General features: G+C 43.1%; 1 protein-coding gene across 8 annotated transcripts in view; it reads right to left on the reverse strand.

Moving 5' to 3' along the window:
* The window catches only part of gria1a (glutamate receptor, ionotropic, AMPA 1a), a 58596-nt gene that overhangs the window by 23304 nt on the left and 15729 nt on the right, over nt 1-19563 (reverse strand). For 3 of the 8 annotated variants that reach the window (XM_071517703.1, XM_071517701.1, XM_071517700.1), the window contains 9 exons: nt 15505-15689; nt 12808-12861; nt 9549-9707; nt 7826-7993; nt 6637-6741; nt 6265-6375; nt 2044-2250; nt 1316-1606; nt 1161-1240 (listed from right to left, as the gene is read on the reverse strand). In XM_071517703.1, the coding sequence (XP_071373804.1) occupies nt 1161-1240; nt 1316-1606; nt 2044-2250; nt 6265-6375; nt 6637-6741; nt 7826-7993; nt 9549-9707; nt 12808-12861; nt 15505-15689 (1360 nt within the window). Of the gene's footprint in view, nt 1-1160; nt 1607-2043; nt 2251-6264; nt 6376-6636; nt 6742-7825; nt 7994-9548; nt 9708-12807; nt 12862-15504; nt 15690-19563 lie in introns of all 8 variants that reach the window. The other 5 variants (XM_071517706.1, XM_071517705.1, XM_071517704.1 and 2 more) reach the window with 4 other exon arrangements.

The raw sequence follows: 19563 nt of genomic DNA on the forward strand, positions 1-19563 counted from the left end.
TCCTATCTGACAGGATCAGATATTATGAATTGTAAGTTTGTAACTTGTCATATGTATGTGTATGTATACATATGGCAATCACATTGCAGTATAAAAAGAGAGGCTGGTACCATTATTGTAATGGTGCTCTGACGAAGGCATTACTCTGAAAGCGTTAACCTAATGAAGCCAAAGTAAAAAAAAAAAAGGTAAACTGAGTCTTGCTGTCTTGTCTTTTCTGGATTTTTGGAGTGCCACTATCCCATGTTCCCCATGGTTTATATGGTCTGAAGCGATCACAAGCTTGGTTCTCTAACCTCAAGGTTAGACATAGCACTAGCCCACATTATAATGTCAATTGTAGACACAATGTGTGCCACACCACATGTAGTTAGATATGCATAATGCATGTAGACAAATGTTTAAAGAGCCAAAAAGTTCTGTGTCTACCCATGACCTAGTCTGTCTCTATTGGTTCAGAGCTAACAGTGATAACACTGACATTCTCTTCTCCTCTCTACCCTCTAGTCCCTCTGGAAAGCTCAGAAAGTCAACCTCAGTGTCTCTAATTTCAGACACTTTAATGAGATTTTTAATTGGTGACCTTTTGAGAGTGGTTCCGTACCACAGCTCATGAGAGTACTCAAGGGGGGACAACACATACCACTCGATACCCACAAAGGAGTCCTTCAAGTATCTGACTTTTAGTCTCAAAAAAATTAAATAATAATATATATCTACATATACATATATATACTGTATTTATATGGGTGTGTGGAAGGAAGGATTTGGAATAAAGTTTCACTAAGGAGCTAACAACAGCTTTTGAACTGCATTACAAAAGTTTTTACTGTCCTCGAAGTTCATGGCATGTTTAAACCACCACTGGGAGTATAAGGAGGCAGGAGAATGAAAACGGTACATTCTGTAACATGACCACATCATAAACTCCCTCCGCTGCTCTTCATCAAACTTTTATCTTAGCTCTGTATGACAACTGACTGGTAAAAAACAAAATCTCAATAAACAAAGTCCAACTGACTTGAACAAGAAGACAACACAGCATGTTGAGTGGTTGGCGAGGCAGACAGCAGGAGATGTAGGTGGTGTTCAGCGCTTCTCTATGTAACGACAAACAAAAGCAGAGCCTCAAAGGACTCTGGATGCTCTCAGTTCCTTACCGTGGTGAGATATCGCAGCCCTGCTGCATGAAGGCCCCCAGTGAGAACCAAAGGGAGTTGAAGATGCCAAACTCATTGGTCTGCTCTTGGCTCTGCTGGTTGGTGTTCTGCTGGGCCGCCGTCTGGCTCTGCTGGACCCCATTGGAGGCTGAAGCCTGGGTGGGGGACTGCGGGTCACCGCCATCCTCGTAGTCCTCGGCGTGCCACTCATATGGGCTGAAGCGACTGACAAGGAACAGAACAACGCTGACGCCAATGTAGGCAAACACTATGCACATCCAGATCTCGTAAGCCAGTGGGTCCAGGAAGGAAAACACGCCGGGTTTGGATTTGGTTGGTTTCTTGATCATGATGGAGATGCCCAGGGACATGAAGGGCTTGGAGAAGTCAATCACCTCTTCACGGACCAGGGTGATGGTCAGAGGAGCCACGGCCACATCCGCTTTCTGAGGGAGGAACACACACAAAGGCAGACAGACATGCACACAGGGTTACACAACATTGTTACTGTAATATAGCACATATTTTAGAACCCAGTGTTTTTGTAAGTTAGAAATCCATCTGTTAGAGTGTTTTCTATCAAGGTCTACAGATGTGTGCCTCAATGGGAAAAGTGCAGGATTGTGCAAGCCAAGGTTATTCTTTATCAAAGCACCTTCAACAAGGTGAGGATTTTATACTTAAATACTGCAAAAAGGACAAGCTAGAATGCTTGTCTAAAATATATCTTAAGAGTGATCATTTGATTAGCTTTGATATATGTGGATATAGGCATATCAGGCTTCCACTGAATAACACATGTTCTCAACGGCCTCTCAGTAGTTTATGTCCGTATTCCAGCTTCAAGTGAGCAATAATCCTTGATAAAACTCTGTCCACTCACCCCATACACCAGTTCTCCCACCATGCCGTTCCACATCTTGGTATCAGGATCTCTGGCTCCATACTTGCCATCGGAGACAATCTTCAGCTTGTAGTGGTAGCCCACATGTTTGGCTATCTCTGCAGCCAACTCTACAATGTAGCCCTCATACTTATCATTCCCCGCAAGTTGCTCGTGGTTCTTCTTCAACATCACATATGGAGATTCCTGTGGGACGCAGGTTTTCCATATGTAAAAAAAATATATATTTTTCTCCATTCATTAATTTTACTTCAATTATGTTAGGCTTCAAAATGCTTTCACATACAATTATTGGATTATTTCTGAAATAAAGCAGAATTTCATGAAACTAATACAATGCAACACTGGCATATTACTATGCAATATTCCTTGACACGTGCTGTCGTGACATACTATAAGTACCCAGCATAACTTTAACAGCAGGACAGTTTGTTAAGCTAATTAAGTCAGAGACAGCATTATAGCTGATAATAAAGCTTTAGCACGTAGTTAAGTTTAATACCACTACTTTAAAATGGGGGAATAGATAATATGGATGCGTTTTATGCTTCTATCAAAGCATTGCAATTCATCAGAAACACCCCCCCCCCCACCTTCATAGCTGAGAAAAAAAGATTCTTAGTGAGCTGCAGATATAATTGTTGATGTGGAAGGTTCAGCAGAAAAGATAATTATATGAAATTACAAGGTATTATTTTGGCTTTGTTCCTGGAAGGTATGGTGTATAATTCTATCACAAAAGGTAACTAAGTATGATCATTATGGGAGCATTGCTACCTTGAAATGTGTGTTGATTACATGGAGCAGACAGTGAAGAAGCGGAGGAATTGGACAGGGTCACTGAAGCTGATAAGACATCAAGTCCAGGGGTAAGTAAGCGTGCATGTGTCTGCGCATGTGTGTGTGTGTGTGTTTATGTGTGAGCCGCAGTGCTTAATTTGTAAATGATGAGGTCCCGGAACACCAAGGGGTCGGTGTTCCCGCGAGTCGGTCTGGAGGGAAAAGGTTCTGGAACATATCAAGACAACAAGCGCATTGGAGGCACGGTGGTGCTCAGTGCAGCCATATAGCTTACTGTAGACCTAACAGCCTAAACATTACTAAATGACCGACTATATGACCTTAGAGCTCCGACTACTGGGGACCTATAACAATATTTGATTACTGCATAGGCTACATAATGCTCATTTTGTCCAAAACGATGGGTTTTTACAAACCTGCCCTTCAAGAAGTGGACTAAAGATATAACTGCTCTGTGCACAACATAAAAATGCCCACATACTTGGCTGTGAGATATCTTAATCATACATAAACACATCAAGGAAACTGCAATGGCTTCAACCATTTACCAGACAAATTCTGGCTTGAGTAGTTACGCATTAATATTCATCACAAATACTTTCATAGGATATCTTTTTTGAATGTAGGAAACAATGTCAGCGAATAATGAAATGACAGAAATAAAACGTGTCATGGTCATGCCATGCAGCTAGAAGTCGGCCTAAATGCGACACTCAGCTGGACAGCGCTGGTTTTGAAATGCCCACATTGATGTGGGGCTTACAGTCCTTAATATCAACCAATTATATTACCAATTATTTCTGGACACTCAACATAACATGCACAATTGCCCACATATTTAACTGCGGAACTTACAGGTCTGCACTCCAAATAATTTCTGTTTTCATCTATGCAATCTATGAATTTAGATGTTATTGTCCCAGCAGAGAACTGTAACACGTTTACAAACAAAAAAAACATGCTTACCTTGTCTAATTATCCAAAAATAGTCCACACAGCGGACATATGGACAGCAAATTCAACTGTCTTTTAGCCATGACGATGTCTGAAGTTTACCATAACACACTCTGCAGAGCAGCTTACTCATGTGATGTGATTACTATGCGCTTGTTGCTACTTTCTAATAGGGTAATCACCTGTCTTCATATGGAAATGAAGAGGTGCTGGGTCCACACAAATAAGTACCAGAATGCAGGTAGTCCAAAACCGCGAGGTTAAGCACTGGTGAGCCGTGCAGACAGCAGAGCAGGCAGTGCATGCCAGATGACCTCTGCTCCAGGGCCAGCCCACGCTCCTTGTTATAACACACCAACATTTTGTACATGCGCTCTCTCTCTCTCACACTGATTGGGCATCACTTACAGCTGACATGACACCTGGGGCCTCCCTCTCTCTTTCTATACCAGTCTAAACACTGCTGCAAAGAAAATATATTTTTTATAGAATTCAAGTCAACTCAGTCAGAATTGTCCACTAGTGTTAAGGGGCCCTCAGTTCCCTCAAGTCGTTACATGTGCCTGCTTTAAGCTAAGGCTATGCTGAGCTGAGCGAATCCTGCCCCCATATTTCATGAGGGTGTAGAGATGGGGGTTTTCCTCTATGTGTTACAGTGATCTGGCTTTTGCTGCCGGTTACGGTTGAGGTGAAGGTAATCATTGTTACACACAGCACCCCGGGGTCCTCTGACAGAGAAATGGGTCCCCAGGGAGAGGCCGGAGAGAAAAGTCAAGCATAAAGTGCTTCGACAGGGTATGCAGTCACAGTCGTAGACAAACAGACAAAGACTGACAGACACACACACACACACATGCGATGGCATGGCCTGGCATACAGAAGGTCCTCCAGGACTCACTCTCACTGACCTCTAACAGTTCCACTGAGACCAGCTGTCACTCAAACGTGTGTTAAATGTAATACGCAGACACAAACACACACACACACACACACACACACACGGATGTACGCAAAGGTGCACACATCTCATACACGCATTATGCACACACACATGGCTGTATATACAATCAAACACAGCTACACAAAGACACACAAAGATAAATGCACAAGAGTGGAAATTGGTGTATTTGATTAGTTGTACAACTGGTAAAATTGGTAAAGTCAATCTATCGTATTCCTCTGAGACCAATTTATACAGCCCTAGGGGGGAATTTTGAAAATTACATGATTCACTCTGGTGTGCTCCCATTTCTTGCTGAAAGCCTATTAAAAATAATACTAGACAGTTGCACACATAGTGGGTGAGCACACCATGTCCTATTGATAACTGATTCCTAGCACCCAGAAACCAGACCTTAAAATTCCAGTCCATGGCCTGGTTTTAGTGTAAAGCCGTGGTGGTGAAGGCACCAAGCCTGGGTGCTAGATTAAACACGGTCTGCCTCGCTCCTCCAGATCTCCTCCTAACCCAAGCTTGTCTGTGTCCACAGGCTAGGGCAGCAGGGATTGCAGGGAAGCACATAGTTGAAATCCCTTACCCCATTAACCCTCACAGTGGAGATCTGCTGCACACACTGCCGTGCCAGACCTGTAGACTGCCACAGTATATGTCTGAAACCAGCTACTGAGTTTCTGATCTGACTCTAACAAAATTACACTGCGGCTGTGATGCCCAGAGATAAAAGATGTTCTGCCTTGAAAAATATGCCCAAAGAACAAAGAGAACCAGCGCTGGACCTCAGGTTTATTAATAAAACATGGCATATTCTCCACTATAAATTCTGACACAGACATTGAGAGCATCCTGTACGTGTAAAGATCTACTAACATATTTATTATTCCCTATTGTACATCAACCTGATAGTGCCAGCTATGTTCCTGCTCTTCAGCAGAACTTTATCATGACCAAACTTCCTTGAGGCTCTCCCACTAGGCGATGGTCAGCCTGGGTCTTTTCTGGCCTGTCCTCCATCCCACCCTTCCACACCGCCCCCAGCTGCCCCCTCTCTGCTCTATAGGCCAGGCCCTTCACTCTCCCTTGGCATGATACGTGAGGCTGTGCTGTCCTTTAGTTGTCCTTCCACCATATAGTAAGTACTGTGAAACTCTGTAAGTTGTCAGTATGTCTCTAAGCCAATGTCACCAAGACAAATTCCTGCACTTTTATTGTACTTGCCGAATAAAGTGATTCTGATTCTGAGCAGGCACCAGACAGGCAGAGAAGCAAGCAGAATGGAGTTGGGGAGGGAGGGAAGGAGGGTGATACAATCACAGATGTCTGCTGAATTCTTTCTCGGGCCTGAACTTTTAGGAACTCTATCATAAAAGAAAATGAAAAATGTTACCCTACCTCACTCTGTCTCTGTCTCTCCCCTCTCTCCCCACTCCCCCCTCCTCTCCATTCCTCACTCGCTCTATTTTTTCCTTTGAAACACACAGACTCACCAGGATGGTGGTGACTATGTAAGTTCTGTTCTGCAGGCCGTAGGTGTCGTTGCTGCCTCGTGCATTGGCTGCTGTGCTCACGTACTTCTCATCCTCATTCCAGTAGCCCACCTAAAATAAGGAGGACATGTCACTCAAGTGGAACAGCACAGCAGTGTGACTGCACATTATCTATCAGCAAACGGTTTCATGACAAGAGATAGACAGTTAGTAGATAATAGTTCTGTTGGATCATTTAGCTCGATGATGCTTAAAATTAAGAGTCAGGACAGCCAATGAGCGACAGGCTTATTTCTAGGCGGGTCCCATAAGATAAGTCTGTATGTGCTTTAGACAGGGTCCTTAAATTTATGTCCCGGGCTGTACGCTCACCTTCTTCGGTCCAGAAGGGGCCAGTTCCATGACACTGACTGTGTAGTTGGTCCTGCGGCCTTTCTCATTGAACTGGATGTGACCGGTCAACCCATCTATTCGGACCTGTAAAGGAGTCATAGACACTGAATCAGTAATTTGCAGGCCCTTTAGGACTGACTTGCCAAGCAGAAGGGTGAATAATGCCTGCCATCTATCATGATATTCGCACAGGCCATTCCGTGTGTACACTGGCAGCAAGCATTTGCATGTCAAATATTTACATATATTGCATGTTAACCATAGCTCATATGTGTTTGCATAGTATTCATTTGTGTGCCTATGGAACTGAATGACAGACGGTGTGCGTGTATGTGTACAGTGCGGCGTATTTGTCTTGGCTGTGTGATGGAGTTAATTGAGCGAACGCAGCTTCAATCTCCAGCCTATCCCCAGGCAGATGGCTAGATTGACTCTGACCAGGCCTCTGCACAGCCATTCTGCAGACTGAGCCTCAGGCTACACACATGCACAGACACACAGACACACACACACAGCCACACACACACACACAGCCATACCCTATGACTACGGTATTTCAGGCAAACACAGAAAGTAAGTAGATAACCTATGAACCCATCTGTCTTTTAATTAACAACTGCATTTGTCTAGCAAGCCCTTTAAAAAGATGAATTAACAATATCAATATTTAAAAACCTGGATAAAATACTTGAACTTCTCCCTTGGCACACTAGGGTTTTACATTCCATGTTTAAATAATAAGCAGTTGTTTGTGTGTGTGTGTGCGCACAAGTGTCTGTGTGTGTGTGTGTGCATGTGTGCATGTGTTTCCGTATGGATTTGTATGCCTACGAGACCGCCTTTGTCTGAGATCAAAAGGTCTAGCCCGTCCAGCGTTCCATTTCCATTTCCAAACATTGCATTTCTAAACTCAATTGTTGATGTCATATTCCATGATGATCATGGCTGAGCCTTATTGCCTGCAGGTTTTGTTTACTAGCCGTGATGTCACATTTGATACTGGGGAGCTCTCCTGCGACTTAATGTGAACTTTACACGACAGAATGAGACCTAATTTGTTCAGCCAGCCCCAACTCAGGAGCTGTTAGCCAATGTGCCACTCAAGCATTTGTGTAAGTGTGTGCACCGATCTATGTATGTGTGTGTGTGTGTATCTGTGAGTGCGGACCTGCTGCAAGGCTCTCTGGATGTCGATGCCCTGTCCCCAGGGAGCTGGCGGGTTGGCAAGGCACTCCCCAGCGTTCCCCCTGCGAGAGATGTCTATCCTCTGTCTCCTTAAATTCTGGAAGGCTGTAGACATGACTTTCACCCCGTCGTATGTCAGAGCGCCTGTGTACTGCAGAGAGAGAACAGCCGATTCAGACAGACACAAGCAAGGTAATAAAACCTGATAAAGGTCTTGGCTGATATACAAGATAGCGCAGAGGCAAGGCAACAATGGAAGAAGGCGCTGTCACTAGTTGCTATGTTGACAGGATTTCTATGAATTCCACATGTTCACATTTTGCAGGCCTCTGTATTGAGCCAGGATCACAGTTGGAATTAGAAGGCACTCAGAAAGCGCAAACCTCCGCCAATGCTGAACAATTCTACAATTTGCTGATACACCCAAACACATAATTCCTATCATTAAAATTTTAAGTCCAATTTATTTCTTGTCAATGCAAACATACCCTTACCGGGCTTTCACAACAAACGTTCAATTATATTGAACTTTACCCCCAAATACGCTGACCTCTACGAGATGCGTCAAATGGCATTCCGACATTTACAGGAGGTGGAAGTTTTGTAGGCGCCGGAGCACCAAGGAGTTATAACACCACATTAAAAACATTTCGGAACCTGGCCAAAAAGTCACAGGCATGGCAGATAATATCCGAAAGGATGGAGGTACCAGGTTAGAAAAATGATATTGCGTTATTTACATATTCAGAAGAAGCCTAGACAGCGTCATTGTTGAATTATTTCAGCTGCTTTGAATGATGTTAAGACCTAAAGCATTAACATAATACATTATTCATGTCATTAGTAAATCTATCTACACCATTTAAAATGGACTATTTACAGAAAACGAACCCATAGGCTGAATTGTTTAATAAACTGCTGATGACCCCGCTAGTGTATCTGTAAAGGTAAAAATATGTTTCTGTAGCCTACCGAGATTCCAGCTTGCGCTCTACCTCGCCCAAAATATACGCATTGCCGCTTCAGGTGTGAAAGCCCCGTCAGGATTTACAACCAAGTCTCCATCTTTGTTAGCTTAATAATTATGGCTAAAAATGATAATCTGGAAAATTACTTTTAGGGGTTCACACTCAAAAAACAACTGTAGATGCAATATGCATTCATATAATTTAATGAGGAGCAGAGAATAATAGGTACAACTGTTTCAGCCTGTGGGCTTCATCAGCATACAAGAAAAAAAAAGATAATGGTCTAATGGTGGAAATCCCAGACCCATATCACCCAAATCGAATCAATTGTTCCTTGGCCCAAGGCCTATCTGTCAACCAAGTTTTATGGAAATCTGTTCATAAGCCTTTGAGATATCCTGCTGACAGACTGACAGACAAACAAACTAACAGGGGAGAAAACATAACCTCCTTGGCGGAGGTAATGAATGCTGCCCTGACACAGAAAATCTGTTGTCAAAGTCTGAATTCTCCAACAACTCTCGTGGATTTCAGCTGTAATGCCACTATTTTGCAACCATTCAATTTACTATGACACTCGATTTAACAACTGCTAGTATAAATTCCTAAAGCTAACCATCATCAGTTGGGTTAGATTTGAAACCTTATGTGCAGCACTGCTTTATCACTCCTTGCACGAATGCTTTTTACAACAGAAGGGGAAAAGAAGAGAAAACATCAGAGGAAGGAGGGTCGTACTTTGAGGCCTCTCTTGGGCACTTTGGAATCTTTATTGTCAAACTCCATCCACTGCTGGACAACGCGGCTGACGTTGGGCTCCGAGTTGTTGACCAGCTGGAAGCCGGTGATGTTCGCCCCGCCTTTCCTCAGGTCCGTCAGGTCAATGTCCAGGAAGCCCTGCGACAAGCAGACAGACAGGCAGGGACACAGACAGTCAGACAGACAGAAAGGTCTGGCAAAGAGATGTGATAGTTGTAAATACGGTGATTTTTTCATGTGAGCAGTGCGTAAAATTGTGGTATTACTGCAAGCAAAGCAGTGCTTTGAGAGGAACTCCTTACTGTGAACTTTGATGGGAATAAAAGACATTAACATTAATTTTCGTTGGTAAAGAATCACATATATTGACAGTTGTGTGTGTGTGTGTGTTTGTGTGTGTGCATGAAAGGGTAAGAGAGAGAGAGAGAGAGAGAGAGAGAGAGACAGAGAGAGAGAGAAGAGAGAGAGACATTTCAGCATATAAAGGATGAGAGTGTGTTGAATGTAAAGGGCAGCTCTGCAGAGTGCACTACATTGTAGTCCCTAGTTTTAACAGTGGCAGCAATAGCACGAGGGTTAATTGCATAATGAAAATGACAAATCCTTTTCTTTCACGGAGGAAGGTTATCCCATGGAGCAGACTTCATCTCTGTCTTTCCTGAGGGACAAGAGTAGTGAGAAAGAAAATAGAAAACCTGATTTCAGGACAGGTCTGAGGCTAATCTCTGATAGACTTAGTCCTCATAGGCTACTGTTAACAATGGAGGGATCAAAACCTTATAGGCTACGGTGAACAATGGCAGGGATGCCTCTGGAACTGGCAGAGTTGAATGGAGAAAGAAGCAATTTACTGTAATGGTATCTCCTACTTGTATCACCCCCACCCCCCACCCCCTGACTATTATGAGGAGAAGGGCTGGTTTTTTTAAAGATGGAGAAAGGCAGAGAGTAGGAGAGGCAGTTTCAGTCTCTCAGCAGGGTGCCTGTCAGCATGGAGAGAAAAAGAGGCAGAAAGTGGGGTGGGGGGACGAAGGGGGGGGGGGCTGGGAGAGAGAGGGGGAGTGAAGAATTGTCTGCGATATGTCTACGAGTTAACAGCTAAGATTTGTCTGATTAGAAGTAAAGGTGCCTTTCTGAATTGTTCTCTCGCTCACCGAGCATCCGTCTGACAAACCGCACACCTTTCTGTCTCCCTCCTTTCTTCTCCGCTCTGAAATGATTCATTTCATGTCATCTGAAGCTTCATCTCTATCACGTGCCATATTTATATCTCGCTGCCTCGCTGCCTTTCGGTCTTGTGTCGCTCTCTCTGATTCTCACACCGGTGTCATGTTTGCACGGTTTGCAGCTCCACTATCTGTATGAAGGTTTGAATTGTAAATGTGTGATTTGTTCAGCTCGCTCCCAGCTTGAAGACAAAGTGGAGACAGATGGAGATGACTGGCTGTTAAGAGGAAACTAGGCTGGCCCGAAGTTCAAATCAATTCATGTCCTTGTGGCTTTCTGATGGGCCAGTGTGGTGACAGATAGAGGCTCAGGCCTCCCATCTCCACCTCCCTCCACCTCCACCCCCCCCCGTCTCCTCAGCTCCATCTCCCTAATGTACCTGTGTTGCCAAGTGTCCATATTTCTCAGCCAAACAGACAGAGTTGTGTATTTTTTTCCGCTCCATGTGTCAGTTAATGCAGTGCAGTGAGCTGAACAGGTTACTATAGAAACTAGCATTTCCTAACACTCGGACATAAGGGGTGGGAAACATCTCATACAGCACTCCTTGCCACATTTAAGTATTTACACACTCTCTCACTCCTTTCTCTCTCTCTCTTTCTCCCTCAAAGTCTCTCTTTCACACACACACACACACACACACACACACACACACACACACACACACACACCCACACCCACACACTGCTGTAGACAAAGTAAATTAAGTAAATTCCAAAAAGGTGGAAGGACATAGAAAAAGTAATTCTTGCTCAAGCCTTTTAATGGGTCTATTATAAATTACTGTGGCCGCTTTGCGTATCAGCCGTTATTGCTGTCCAAGCCTTATCATTTAAAATTAAATCTGGCAAACTGGCCAGACAAGAGAGATTGAGCCAATCTAAAATCCCAGCAGTGACAAATCGTTGGAGCCAGCAGCTGCATATTAATGCTGTTATTACTACAGCTTCTGTTGATATCAATTTTCTCTTCATTTGGGTGCATTTAGTGGGCCTGAATAGTGCTGTAGGGGTCTACCCACCATGTGCACAGGGAAAATGGCAGCAGACAAAGAGAGCTAATGCATATAAGCCTGCATACATTGGCTGGCTGACCTTTTCCTGACTACACCACAGTGGGTCTGCACTGCTTTCTATAGCCATGCAATCTCCGACTGTCACAGGTTTTTACTTTCACAGGTGTTCTATTCTGTTCTGTTCTGTTCTTTTCTATTCTGTTCTGTTCAATTCTGCTATATTCTGTTCTGTGCTGTTCTGTTCTATTCTATTCTATTCTATTTTGTTCTATTCTGTTCTGTTCTGTTCTGTTCTATTCTATTCTGATCTGATCTGATCTGATCTGTTCTATTCTATTTTGTTCTGTTCTGTTCTATTCTGTTCTGTTCAATTCTGCTATATTCTGTTCTGTTCTGTTCTATTCTATTCTATTCTATTTTGTTCTGTTCTGTTCTGTTCTGTTCTGTTCTGTTCTATTCTATTCTGTTCTGTTCAATTCTGCTATATTCTGTTCTGTGCTGTTCTGTTCTATTCTATTCTGATCTGTTCTATTCTATTCTATTTTGTTCTGTTCTGTTCTGTTGTGCTCTGCTCTGCTCTGTTCTGCTCTATTCTATTCTATTTTGATCTGTTCTGTTCTATTCTGTTTTATTCTGTTTTGTTCTGTTCTGTTCTGTTCTGTTCTGTTCTGTTCTGTTCTGTTCTGTTCTGTTCTGCCTGCAGGTTTGGCAGTGAAAAGTACAAATTATGATATAGCTGTAGAGGGAAATGGTACGAGAGGATATAAAAGACATAAAACAAGACAGTTTGAGGCAAAATTATTAGGCGCATGCAAGTCTATTAAACTAGTAATAAAGTATTTAGAGTCTGTAGTCCTGCTAAAAGCCTCTTTTTTGTAGCACTGTAAAGACAACCACGGATTCTAGACAGTATGCAGACAGGCATATAGAAAATTGTCTCAATGACAAGGAAATCGATGAATACACACAGTGATATTGATGTTACTAAGTCCTTACCAGGTTAGCCAGGATGTAGTGGTAACTCTTTGCGTTCTTGCCTTGTTCGACTATCTGGAAAACAAGGACAGAGGGCAGATAGAGAATAAAATGTCTGTGACACAACAGCAGAAGGTTGGTGTGTGTGTGTGTGTGTGTGTATGAGGGAGAAAGCGAGAGGGGAGGGTGTTGACAGTGTCATTTCCCGGCAGTGTACCTAGTACAGTGTACCTGACCTTGCGCAGGACAGACAGTAAGTAGGCTAACAAGACATCAGAGCAAAGGGACACTAAATCATAGAATATTTGTTTCATGTTCTTCCCTGGGATCCCACCTCATGAAAAAGGTGACTAACATAGCAAAGATCAGCTTTAATCTCCCTGTATAAAAAGCCATCACATCAACAGATTACTCTATATAATAAATGAAATCAAAAGCAGTGTGAAGAAAATTACCACTCTGGAGTCTATTACAAAAAGCTATGACTGAAATGGTGCTCTTAAAATCCCTCTCCTCTCCTCTCCTCTCCTCTCCTCTCCTCTCCTCTCCTCTCCTCTCCTCTCCTCTCTGTCTTGAGTGATGAATGGTGGTACTGTGACAGGGGCTGGTAATCGTGTCTTATCGTCATAAACAACATTTACAGCTAATTACTACTGCCTGCTCTATCTCTGGAACAAAGTGAACTGCCAAGATGTCATAGTATATTGTGTGTGTGTGTGTGTGTGTGTGTGTGTCTGTGTCTGTGCACGCGTGTGTACGTGCACGCGTGTGTGCATGCATGTGTGCAAAATGATCATCATAGCATACTGGGCAATCACATAAAATAGGGCAGAGTGGGTAGCACTAATTTAAAAACCATGCACCATCTTATTAATAGCCTAAGCATAGTGGATAAGAAGCTCTTTTCTTTGTCCCTGTTCACACACTGTGCATGACCTCACACATTTTTCACATGTCTTCCTCTTTGTGTGCGCGTTCCTCAGACATCATTTTCCCTCGTGGATAGTTCGGGCATTTTGTGTGTGTGTGTGTGTATGTGTGTGTGTGTGCGCCTAATGATGCTGTAGGGCATGACAGACGGTGGCATTTGTTATTAATGGTGACCCCAGCACAAGGCAGGCCCTGCAGCCAGCCTTGGGCAAGGAAAAACTGGAGGAGACACACACCAACACTGACATCAATACACCCGGCACCAGCTAAAATACACATAACTGTCACAGCGGATTGTCAAATGGAAACGTTTTGGTTTTGAGTTGCGTTTTAATTATACATGCAGATTTTAAGAGTCAATTTGAGTTGTGCCCTGAGAGAATGGGTCACTTTTTGTTTCTCTGTAGAAAAACATAGTCTGTTAAATAATCCAGAGACATTCTGAGGTATTCTGTCACAGTGAATGTTCTGCATCTAAAGGGACTACATCAGCATTCAGGGTATACAAAAAGATACCCTTAAGATACTGTCAGTGACATTATCTTAAAAGAATCTGTGTAGTGGTATGAGATGAATGAGATGAACACAGGAGCAAGTTTAGAGGGCAAAAGAGGCGGGGGTGTTGTGTGTGTGTGCCCGCCAAGTGTGTGCATGTGTGTGCGCGTGTATGTGTGTGTAGGTAGGGAACTGTGGAGGCAGGGAGCAGATGTGGGTGATTGATGGTGGCCGTCTGAATGGAGAACTTCTCAGGCTCAGCTCCTGTAAACTGGTGAGAACTGATGCAATAACCTTAACTGTGGACACCAGGCCATCAATAACGCTCACACCGAGCAGCCACAGCCTTCAGATACAGATGGGGACTGTATGTGTGTGTGTGTGTGTGTGTATATGTGTGTGTGTGGGTGTGTGTATGTGCGGGTGCGTGTGCGGTGGATTTGTACGTACGTTATTTGCGTGCATGTGAGTGTGCATTTTACTGGGTTTGTGTGTTTATGTGTGCATGACAGCGGGCATGTGTATGTGCATATTTGTTTTTTTTCTTATAAACAATAATGTACCAAAACAGAAAAAAACTCACTGAATAAACATAATTCATACAAGTGACATCTACAAGCAAAATGAAGAAATAAAGCAGATGTCTGGATCTTTTCTGTGCATGCACTTGCCTATGCATAAACTGGTTCTAGTGTGTGTGTGTGTGTGTGTGTGTGTGTGTGTGTGTGTGTGTGTCTGTATCATTAATTGCGATGCCAAGATCTTCCTTCCTCCTCCAGCAGTATAGAGGTGAGTAAGTGCTGATCCTGTCACAGCAGAATTGCCTACTCCAAATGCCAATGCTGTGTTATTTATCTCTCCTGTCCTTGATGCTCCAGGAGACTAAACACCACAGCAGACCACCGACTGGCCTCCACTTTCCATTTATATCTCTCTTTTTCCTCTTTCTTTCTCCCTCCTTTATTCATCTGATAAGAACCCGTACAGCTTTGTTTTGTGCCGTGCCTTTGCTAGAGAATAAATGGGTTTTTTTCCCTTTAGTTTGTCCGGTCGAGTAATGTATTTCTCGGAAGAAGTCCATTAAGGTCAAAGTACACACCAATTTGAGTGATTTCTTAAAATTGATGTGTGCATCTGAAAGATAAATTCACTGACCTCTTTTGGAGCTGATAAATAGCATGCTGCATGGCTTTATACATTTTTCAGGCTGCAATCTTTTAGACCAAATGTATGATAGAATGCCACATAAATACATAATCCCATATCATCACAAAACAGAGAAAAGCTTTTTACCTTTTTGAGGATGCCAGTGAGCCTCTCGGTCTCGCAGTCGATGATAATCTGGCCCTCCTTCCTCTTATCCAAGTCCTGGAACACCTTCAGGAAGGAGGCCTCCGTCATGGTCTCCACATTGACCGAGGTCACCAGCCAGTTCCTCTCTGCTGCTGTATCCAGAACCTTCTGCAGCACTGACAGACCTGGAGGGGAGAGTGGCTGGAGGTCAGGTCAAAGTCTTAGACATTAGGAGCTAAAACTGCGCGACCTGACAATCTACAGCAGAAGCTCCAAAGAGAAGCTGGGGAGAAGATTAATTAAGTTATGAATGACTAGTTGGTATTCGTCTACCGAGAGCTATCCATGAGTATATTTTAGCAGGCAGCATGCAACATAAACAAATTATGTGCTAGTTAATCTTATAGTGTGTGTAGTTATATTATGTGCTAAAAGATAAATGAATGCAACTCGCAACCAAAACAGAAAGCCTTGCAGAAACCCAAACTGCTTTTGATAAGCATATCCATCAGAATCTCCCCTGGAGCTCCAGTGATAAACACAGTGTAACGAGTGGGACAGTCCATTAACCACAGTGACACGTACAGGTGTGTTGTTCCTGCTCTTACAGCGCCGGGCTAAATAATCACCACTTTCACACTAACAAATAATCAGCCCGTGCACGATAGCAGACGGCACGATCACAACCGGCTTTACATCCTCCAAGCACCAATTACTGACAGCCCCACTCCATTACACTGTCACCAATCGGCTGCTAATGCACTGGAGCATCATGGGGAAGGAGGTGGAGCAGCCAATGGGCTGAGGGCTCGCGCTAAGACAGGAAATAAAAGGCGATTAGAGAACACATTGATCTCGGGTCCTGATTTACAATCTGACTTGCTGTTCCACTGCTTTGCTGCTGGCAGTAGACCAATCAGATTCCACTTGAGTCCGCAGCCACGACTGTTCCATAGAGTAAAAAAAAAAACTTTTACCCGCAGCAGATTGGCAGCCATTACCCAACTGAATTATTGCAATTACACAAATTAGAAATGTAAAATAACACATGACCTAGCTGTATTTCATTTTGTGCCAGTTAGTTGGCAAACACTGGCAAAGCCACTGTGGACATACTAGACATGACCCGTTTTCCACATTGGAAGGCGCTTATTTACATGTTCAGACACTCAGGCATCTTTTATGTGCAGCTACTGAAAGGTGATGAATGTATTGGCTGAAAGATCTCTGAAATGTCTGTAGAGTGCTTTGTGGCACCTGATAAATACAAAGTGTCAAAAAATACACATCGTTAAAGAATGTGAAAGTGTCTTCCCCACAGAAACAACAACTGCCAAGGCAGTCAGAAACACAGTCACAGCCTCTGACAGATGATTGTTTGGTCTTATTATAGTGTACAGTCAGCTGTTCTCCAGGCAATTCAAGGTGCCTATCTGTCTTTGACACCAGGTCATTAAAGAAATAAAAAGATGATGGCGTTTCATCTCTATGTATAGCCAAAGTAGATTTCGCCCCACAGAACATGGGACTGCTGTACAAAAATGATGTACAGGGGAGAATATTCAGCGGTAAAATATATACTGATACACATTAGTGGAAAGGTACGTGGCAACTTATAGAACCTTTTATGGTGCCTCTTTCCATTCTGTGGTGCTCATGAGTGAATAATTGTAGTCCTTGGCGCTGACAGATTTAATAGGAGCTGTGAAATTGATGATAGACATGGGAACAGAGTGGGCAGTCAATCATGGCCATAAGTAAGGCCAGTGGGTCCTGGGGAGAATGGACAACTGTTTTTGGGTAGAGCGGAGCAGCTAGTCCTTGTGCCAGTGGGAGGATTCAGCACCGCGGACAGCTCCATGCAATATTCTGTATTCTGACCCAGCAATTTGGAAAGGAAGGCCGTGCCGTTAAAGTATTTCCCCTTCGCCTTGCTTTCCCTTCATTCCTCCTTGCTTAATGTCTTTACTTGCTTCCTCACTTCCCTATTTGCTTATTTATATGTTCATTTGGATCCCCATTCCTTCAAGGGGTGCATATAAAAAACATGCAAATCACATATGAAATAGCAGAAAATTACATACAGTACATACATACATACATACAGTACATACATTCCTACATACAAGATTATACAAAATTAAAACAAAGATAAAAAAAAAAACAACAACAATACAAAACACAGTCAAACAAAAAAAATAGCTATTGCAATAGCAATAGCAAATAGCAGTCGTATTACGTATACAAAACACATTTCAGATAATGTTTTTGTCCTTTCTGTAGTTTGGCTTTATAAACTATATACAGTATATACATATTAGGCCCTACTCTATTCATAACCCTTCATTTCATGTTGCTGCTCTTTGCTCTGGGTATTACAAAAATGTCCATTTGTCACATGTCAGGTTAAAAAAAGAATGTTATTGCTGAATATAAGTTGCTCCTACAGATGGTTGGTAATTGTGACTCACAGATGTTCCCGGGAATGTAATGAAAGAGGCAGTAAGTGTATCCTCCAGCATCAGCCAAGACAGGCTAATATGCAAACAACTTTCATTAGCTTGCTTGCTGCCGTTTAAGGCCAGACGTGCAGCTCTATTTTGTATAAATTTCCGTCTTTTCAGATCTTTGTTTTTGTTGCATTTGATCATACAGCTGGGCAGTGGTCAAGATGGGTTCAAATTAGTGCATGAATCACATTAACACTTGTCCTAGATGTTAAGGATTCTCTACATCAATGAGAGAATTTCAGTGTGGCTGAAGCATGTTTACGTGTTACTCATATTCCTATTTTCCTTCCTTCCTTTCTCTCTTGCTTCTCTCATTCCTCCACTTTGTAGCTATTTTTTCTCACTTTTCTGTTTATTGTTAAATAAATGAACATTGTACACTGCACAGTGAATATTTCCTTGCTTTTTAAAATGTAGCCAGCAGACTGATGCACCCCTATAAATCAGAGCCAGCCTGACAGGGCGGCACAGAGGCCTAGCCAAGGTAAAAATGGTCCTCCAAAGGCATCCTGGAAGAGAATAATATCATAATGGAATCTGGCTGTCATAAGCGCCCCTCCGGCCAGAGGCAATACATGCAGAGCTGGGCACCAGGCAATTGAGAGTAGAGAAAATAACACTTTGAGAAACCATTTCCTGAATATTGTTTATGATAGGTTTAATGGGCTATCAAATTTGTTTTCCCCTTCTCGAGCTTTTGAAAATAAAATGAGAGGCACTTTACGTTAACGGCTCCTGCGCAGTGGCACAGCAAGACAGATGTTAATTGGGAAAAACTCATTATTAAAGTTCCTGAGATAGCAGGAAAATGATCAAATCCACGTCCAATCCAAGTCCTTTCTCAGTCCAAATAATGCACTCAAAATATTGATCGAAAGAAGTCAAAAATGTCAAATATAATTCTTCTTACAGGCTTAAAATAACCCAGTAGGAAGCGTAGCTGCAGAGTAGTATCCAGGCAACAGAGGACTGCTGATATAGATTCCAACAGGCTCCATCCCACCACTCAATCACAAGAGGGTAAATGACCCTGCACACATACACACACAACACACACACACAACCCCACAGTTTCTGACTGGCTGATGAAGGGATCATGGCAGATAAAAACATCAGTGGGACATGTGTGGCGCTACGGCCATCATACATCAGTAAGGCCAGAGAGCCCACTGTGAAATCTCCACTGTCACAGCTCCATGGTGTGCTCCTGCAGAGTGACAGGGGAAAGAGGCCGACGTCTGTCTTTTAAAGCTGACTTAAGCTTGCTGCTTTCTCTCGCACAAGTAAAAACACAGGCAGATAAAGTTGCAGAAAGCCACGCACATCTGTGAACACAGGCACACAAGTGAGCGTACATACTGTATGTACACAAGTTTGCGTGTGTACAAAGCACACAGGACATACGTACATTCATGCGCACACACACACACACACACACACACAAGACACACTCTTCATGGTCATGCTCCGACGCACACAACACCTGGGACAGATGGCATGGCATTATGGGAAGGGTATAGCTGATTGGCTGGAGAGGAGTGGGAGGAGA

This window comes from Centroberyx affinis, unplaced genomic scaffold, assembly GCF_046629955.1.
Source record: "Centroberyx affinis isolate AG114_WGS23_722 - 3 ecotype Tasmania unplaced genomic scaffold, CSIRO-AGI_Caff_v1 ptg000514l_1, whole genome shotgun sequence".
Taxonomy (NCBI): Eukaryota; Metazoa; Chordata; class Actinopteri; order Beryciformes; family Berycidae; genus Centroberyx; species Centroberyx affinis.